At 41.9% G+C, this 7,395-nt stretch overlaps 1 protein-coding gene across 1 annotated transcript; it reads right to left on the bottom strand.

Moving 5' to 3' along the window:
* Nucleotides 1-1,136: 1,136 nt before the first annotated feature.
* On the bottom strand, nucleotides 1,137-1,793 carry LOC101595371 (GTPase HRas-like). Its single transcript, XM_045135189.1, has one exon. The coding sequence runs from the start codon at nucleotides 1,760-1,762 to the stop codon at nucleotides 1,196-1,198; it is 567 nt and encodes a 188-aa protein (XP_044991124.1). The 5' UTR covers nucleotides 1,763-1,793; the 3' UTR covers nucleotides 1,137-1,195.
* Between the last annotated feature and the right edge of the window lie 5,602 nt (nucleotides 1,794-7,395).

The raw sequence follows: 7,395 nt of genomic DNA, 5'->3' as shown, positions 1-7,395 counted from the left end.
CCTCGCAGCCTTGGTCTCCTCAAGACGCACTGCGCTGTCATCGGCACAAGCCATATTGAATACCTTAACCAGAATTAAAACTATTTTCAAAGACTTAAGGTCAAGGAAGCTTAAATTATGCTAGAAAAAGAACAATCTGACATCCAGGGATTACATTTGATTCACAAGAGTTTTTTATACATGTTGAAATTGTTTCAATTATTATAAAAAATTAATAGCATGGAAATATCACCCCAAATTGGGCATTAAAATCCTCATTTCATACCGGGTCTGCCTTATCAGGAAAAGCTAGAGTCTTACAGTTACTTAGCTGACATGGAAACTCAGTGGCATTTTACTGTTTTCCGTTGCCTTGATTTTTTCCTTTTTGTAGAAAAAATATACTTTTGGGAATGAGCGGGACTGACAGCAGGGGAGGGAGAAAGCTTTTGTGAAGAGGGCGGCCTGACATCGCGGCGGATGGCAAGCAGCAGGACATGCCACAGGCTCGGCCCACAGGAGCCCTGTCCACACGCGGCCCTGAGTCCCCGGCTGCCCGCGCCCAGAGCGGGGTACTAGCAGCGCACGTGTGTGACACGGGGGGACACAGAAGCAGGCCGCTCCCAGAGCCTTGGCGCCCCACTCCACAGCAACACTGCCACGGCAGGGCGTCCAGAAGCAGTCACCAGTAGAGCCCCAGGCAGAGGCAGAGGCTCGGCTCAGCTCTGGCTCAGCTCTTCTTCGCAGGCATTGCTAGTTTAAACCAAAACTCAGGACACTGGCTCTGAGAGGAAAAGGTTTCCACTGTCATTTAAAAATAAGCATTTAAGGGCTGGAGAGATGGCTTAGCGGTTAAGCGCTTGCCTGTGAAGCCTAAGGACCCCGGTTCGAGGCTTGATTCCCCAGTTCCCACGTTAGCCAGATGCACAAGGGGGCGCATGCGTCTGGAGTTCGTTTGCAGTGGCTGGAGGCCCTGGCGTGCCCATTCTCTCTCTCTCCCCCTCTATCTGTCTTTCTCTCTATGTCTGTCGTTCTCAAATAAATAAATAAAAAATGAACAAAAAATTTAAAAATAAGCATTTAAGATAAAAACTAACAATTTGCAGGGAACAGAAAAAAAATTAGGTAATGCTAAAATAAAGCTAATAATTTAGTGCAATGTACAAAAATACCACTTTTACTTAAGTATACCTTAAGAAAAAAGTATAAATTGTATTTACATAATTATACACTTTGTCTTTGACTTCTTTTTCTTCTTTTTAACATCTTTGCTCATCTTTTCTTTATGTTTTCGAATTTCTCCAACTAATGTATGGAAAGCATCATCAAACCCTGTCATGTCTTTGCTGAGGTTCCAACAAAAGGAATCCCCGTAACTTCTTGCTAAGTCCTGAGCCTGCTTTGTGTCTACTGTTCTAGAGGGCAAATCACATTTATTTCCTACCAGGACCATGGGTACATCTTCGGAGTCTTTAACTCTTTTAATTTGCTCTCTATAATGGTGAATATCTTCAAATGATTTAGTATTATTTATGGCAAATACACAAAGAAAGCCCTCTCCAGTCTGCATGTTCTGGTCCCTCATTGCACTGTACGCCTCTTGACCTGCTGTGTTGAGAATATCCAAGAGACAGGTTTCTCCATCAATTACTACTTGTTTCCGGTAGGAGTCCTTGATTGTAGGGTCATATTCATCCACAAAGTGATTCTGAATTAGCTGTATCATCAAGGCACTCTTGCCTACGCCACCAGCTCCAACAACCACAGGTTTATATTCAGTCATTTTCAGCAGGCCTCTGCCCCTGCCGACCGCCGCCACCCTCACAGCCTGTGCCGAGCTAGCTCCCCGGCCCGAAAGGCTGGGGGTGGTGGGCTGGGAGATGACCGGGACTATGGGCCAGGCCAGGCCTCCCTACCATCAAGCCCGGGCTCTAATCCCAGCACTCTTGTGGCAGAGGTAAGAGGATTGCTGTGAGCTCTAACCCTGAGACTACATAGTGAATTCTAGGTCTTTCTGGGCTAGAGCAAGACCCTATCTAAAATTATATATATATATATATATATCTTTCTGTCTGTCTGTCTGTCTGTCTGAAGCTCATGTGATGCCTTCTTGGCCATAGTTGAGTATACCATCAAATTGTGAGTGAAAATATACCCTTATTTCCTTTAGTTTATTTTGTCACAGCAACAAGAAGAGTAAATAATACTGTATAATACTTGGGACCTGGTAACTGTGAAACCTTGAAGAAACTGCAGACCTACACAGGAAGTGCTGTTTAGTTAGAAAGAAAACAGAGGTCAACCAAGTTTCATTAATTTCCTGAATAATTTATCCTGTAACCATCCTGAACCAATTCCAGTGCCTACAGGTTAGTCTCTTCTTTGGTATGGCCATATCTACCCACTGTGACTATCCTACTCATCTCTTGGTTTTCTTCCATATTAATGGTGAATCCTTTAATGTCAGCAATCACGACTTTTTCCTGTAGCTCATCAGCACACAGGCAGGAAAAAATGAACAAACATTGCATGTTGAGGGAATAAATAAATGCCAATGCTTTTCTTAAATGTGTGGTGAATCTTTTTTTTTTCTCATTTTACATTACAGGAGTACACAAAACAAATGAGGAATTAAGAATATTAAAAGCATAACTTCAGCTCATCTTTTAAAAAAATTTTTTTTTGTTCACTTATTTATTTATTTGAGAGTGACAGACACAGAGAGAAAGACAGATACAGAGAGAGAGAGAGAGAGAGAGAGAGAGAATGGGCTCACCAGGGCTTCCAGCCACTGCAAACGAACTCCAGATGCATGCATCCCCTTGTGCATCTGGCTAACATGGGTCCTGGGGAATCGAGCCTTGAACCGCGGTCCTTAGGCTTCACAGGCAAGCACTTAACTGCTAAGACTTGTCTCCAGCCCTTCAGCTCATCTTTTCAGTGACACTCTGTTTAGGTTTTCATCCTTCTTCTTTCTTTTTTATTAATTAGTTTTGTATTCAGCAAGTGAAGTCAGTTTGGTACCATTATTAGGCTCATCGGTGACTTAACCCCTCCCCTTGGCCCCTCCTTGTTGAGGTATATGGGCCATACATTGTGGAGTTAGCTCACAGTTATAGGTAGGATAAGTGTCTCTGCATATCATGACCCAACATGTGGCTCTGACATACATTATGTCCCCTCTTCTGCAAATTTCCCTGAGCCATGTTGGGTTCATTATTGGTCTGCTTCAGTGATGAGGTGTTGGGGCCTCTGGGTCTCTGATTTGGTAGGGGTTGATTTATCTCTGTGTTGATCTCATTCCCCCTTATGCTGGTATCCGGTACACCAGGAAAACAGCACCCTTGCTTCTTTCACCAATTTTTCTTAGTTTCAGCCAGGGCCCTTTTGAAGTATGATGGGGTGGCTCTCTCCTTAGGATCTACATCTCTCTGAAAAAGAGAAGCAGATTCTCCAACGGGGAGTAAGTTAACACCAGGACAAATGAGATAACCCTTACTGTTTTTTTTAATAGAGAATTTAATAGGTGTAGGCCCTCTTGTAGCCCACAATTGATGGTAGCTTGATAATGGAGAGTGGCCTTATGTTTGGATATGGTTCTGACTTGTTTCCCAGCTCCAGCTATGGGTCTCATACCACTGAGCGGATCAGTTAGCTGAATCAAGAGCAGTTGGTTCCCTAACATGGCTGTGTGCCACTATTGCACTTGTGTGGGCATCACAACAGTTTATTTGCTGCTAAGTAGGTTATGTGCTTGAACAGATATTGGTCATTTTCCCCCAGTAGCCCATGTAGCACCTTCTGGTACTAGACATGTGGACTGTCTGGGGACTGACTCTCTTCCAGCTTCCAGCCATGCCATTCCATTTTATGTGTTGACCACTTATAGTGTCTTCAGCAGTACGGTCTTACCACTACCTTTGGTGGGTCATCAAGTACTCTGACAGATACTGTCTTTCTTTTAGGAAACCTTGTAGGTCTCTCTGATCAAAAGCTCATTGTGGATTATAGCCACATGCTGATACTGGGAGTTACAGGTCAGTGCCTACTAAGAAAAGGAAGATAAAGATAACTAATATACAAAAATTAGAGAGAAGAGAAAGGGAGAGAAAGAGAGGGGCAGAGAGGGAAGCGAGGGAGGGAGGGAAGCTGTAGAAGATGAAGGTTGGTTTTCATCATACTCTCTCCAGTGCCTTGTGGCTCATTTGTTCCCTCTAAGGGCCTAGTGAAGGTTCAGCCATTTGGTCTGCCTTTTAGGACGTAGAAACTTATGGTACCATTGCCATTTGGGTCTAGATTTGTGTTTCCCACTCCTCTATTGCCCTTCCCTCCCTCCTTACCCATTCTATTGTCTAGTCCACGAGATGCATACTGGGTATGTAAGGCATCTTTGGTAGATTCAGGTTAGGTGCTGTAGATGAGTGAGACTATGCGGTGATTTTCCTTCTGTGATTGGGTAAGTTTGCCAAAAATATTCTGTTCCAGGTTCAACCATTTTTCCTCAAATTTCATTGTTTCATTTTTTTCTTACTGCTGTATAGAATTCCATTGTGTAGATATACCACATCTTAGTTATCCATTCTTCTAGTGATGGACATCTGGATTGATTCCAGCTCTTAGTTATTACGAATTGAGCTGCTATAAACATGGTTGAGCAAATCTCTCTGGCATGTGGTTTAAAGGTTTTAGGGTAGATGCCCAGTAAGGGAACTACTGGGTCTGTTGATATCTCTATAGTCAGCTTTTTCAGGAGTCTCCATATTGCTTTCCAAAGTGGTTGTACCATCCTACATTACCAAAAACAGTGGATGAGGGTTCGTACTTCTCCACATCCTTGCCAGCATTTATTTTCATTTGATTTTTTTGATGTTTGCTATCCTTATTGGGGTAAGGTGGAATCTCATAGTAGTTTTAATTTGCATTTCCTGATGGTTATGGATGATGAACACTTTCTTAAGTGTGTGTTTGCCATTTGTATTTCTTCTTCTGTGAACTGCCTTTTCAGCTCTTTGCCCCATTTTGTGAGTGGTGTGTTCACTTTTTACTGTTTAAATTTTTGAGTTATTTGTAGATTTTAGAGAATAGGCCTTTGTCAGTTGGATAACCTGGAAATATTTTCTCCCATTCTTTGGGTTAATCTCTTGGCTTTGCTTATTGTATGCTTGTATGTGAAGAAACTCTTCAGCGTCATGTGAGCCCATTGGTTGAGTGACTGTTTAAGATTGTGAGCTACTGGGGTTTTGTTCAGGAAGTCTTTTCCCACTCCTATAACATGGAAGGTACTTTGTAAATTTTCTTCCAGTACTATTCAAGTTTCTGGTTTATATTGAGGTCTTTGATACATTTGGACTTGAGTGTAGTGCATGGTGAAATGTGTGGATCAAATTTCAGTACTGGTTATCCAGTTTGTCCAGAACCATTTGTTGAAGATGCTGTCTTTTATCCAGCCTATATTGTTAGGGCCTTTGTCGAATATCAAGTAGCTGTAGTTGCTTGACTCAAAGTCAGGGTTCTCAAGTCTATTCCATTGGTATATACTCCCGTTTTTATCCCAGTACCATGCTGTTTTTATTTTTACTTTTATTTTTTGGGTTTTCAAGCTAGGGTCTCACTCTAGTCCAGGCTGACCTGGAACTCACTATGTAGTCTCAGGGTGGCCTCGAACTCACGCGATCCTCCCACCTCTGCCTCCTGAGTGCTGGGATTAAAGGCGTGCGCCACCACACATGGCCCATGCTGTTTTTATTACTATGGCTTTTTAATATACTTTTAGACCAGGCATGGTGATGCCTTCAGAGGTATATCTTTGGTAAGGATATGTTTGAATATGCAAGGCCTTATGCCTTTCCATATGAAATTTGAGATCATTTTTACTATCTCTGTGAACAACATTGTAGGGATTATAATTGGAATTGCATTAAATCTCTATATTGCCTTTGATAGGATGGCCATCTTCACAATGTTAATTCTGCCTATTCAGGAGCATGGGAGGTCTTTCCATTTTTTCAAGTCCTGCTAATTTCTTTTTTGAGTGTTTTTATGTTTTTGTTGCATAGATCTTTTACTTCCTTGGTTAATGTTATTCTAAGGTATTATGTTTTGCTGCTATTGAAAATGGGACTATGTCCTTTATTTCTTTCTCTGTATCTTTGTCATTTGCATATAGAAAGGCTTCTGATTTTTGTGCACTGATTTTGTATCCTGCTACTTGCTATAGGAGTTAATCACCTTCAGTAGTTTTGGGATGGAGTCTCTCAGGTCTCTTACATATACAATCATGTCATCAGCGAATAGAGCTAATTTAACTTCTTCCTTTCTAAATTGTATCCCTTTTATCTCCTTCTCCTTTCTTATTGCTTGAGCTAGGACATCCAGTACTATATTGAAAAGTAGAGGTGAGAGTGGACAACCCTGTCTTGTTCCTGATCTTAATGGGAATTCCTCCAGTCTTTCTCCATTAAGTATTATTTGGGTCTTAGGTGCTTTGTATATTGCCTTTATTATGTTAATATATGAACCAACCATGCCAATTTTCTCCAATGTTTTGATCATGAAGTGATGTTGTAGCTTGTCACAGGCCTTTTCTGCATCTATTGAAATGATCATGTGCTTTTTTTTTTTTAAATTTATTTATTTGAGAGCGACAGACACAGAGAGAAAGACAGATAGAGGGAGAGTGAGAGAATGGGCGCGCCAGGGCTTCCAGCCTCTGCAAACGAACTCCAGATGCATGCGCCCCCTTGTGCATCTGGCTAACGTGGGATCTGGGGAACCGAGCCTCGAACCGGGGTCCTTAGGCTTCACAGGCAAGTGCTTAACCACTAAGCCATCTCTCCAGCCCTGATCATGTGCTTTTTATGTTTAACCTTGTTTATGTGGTGTATTATATTGATGGATTTCCGTATGTTTAACCACCCCTGTGTTGGTGGGATGAATCCCACTTGGTCTAGGTGGATAATGCTTTTGATGTGTTGATGGATTTGGTTTGCAAGGATTTTTTTTAGGATCTTTGCATCCAAGTTCATCAGCGAAATAGGCCAGTAGTTTTCTTTTCTTGAGGCATCTCTGCCTGGTTTTGGAATTAGGGTGGTACTAGCTTCATAGAAGGAGTTGGGTAGCTTTCCCTGTTCTTCAATTGTGTGGCACAGTTTGAGGAAGATTGGTTTGAGTTCTTTCATGAAGGTTTGATAGAATTCAGCTGAGAAGCCATCTCGTCCTGGACTCTTATTTTTGGGGAGGATTTTTTTATTACTTTTTCAATCTCCGTGAGTGTGATGGGTTCATTTAGGAGATTAATTTGCCCTGAGTTTAGCTTTGATAGATGGTATGGGCCCAGGAATTTATCCATCTCCTCCACATTATCCAGTTTTGTGGAGTAGAGGTTTTTGAAACAAGTCCTTATGATTCTCCCAATTT

This window comes from Jaculus jaculus, chromosome 15, assembly GCF_020740685.1.
Source record: "Jaculus jaculus isolate mJacJac1 chromosome 15, mJacJac1.mat.Y.cur, whole genome shotgun sequence".
Taxonomy (NCBI): domain Eukaryota; kingdom Metazoa; phylum Chordata; class Mammalia; order Rodentia; family Dipodidae; genus Jaculus; species Jaculus jaculus.
This window is presented reverse-complemented; position numbering and strand designations above follow the sequence as displayed.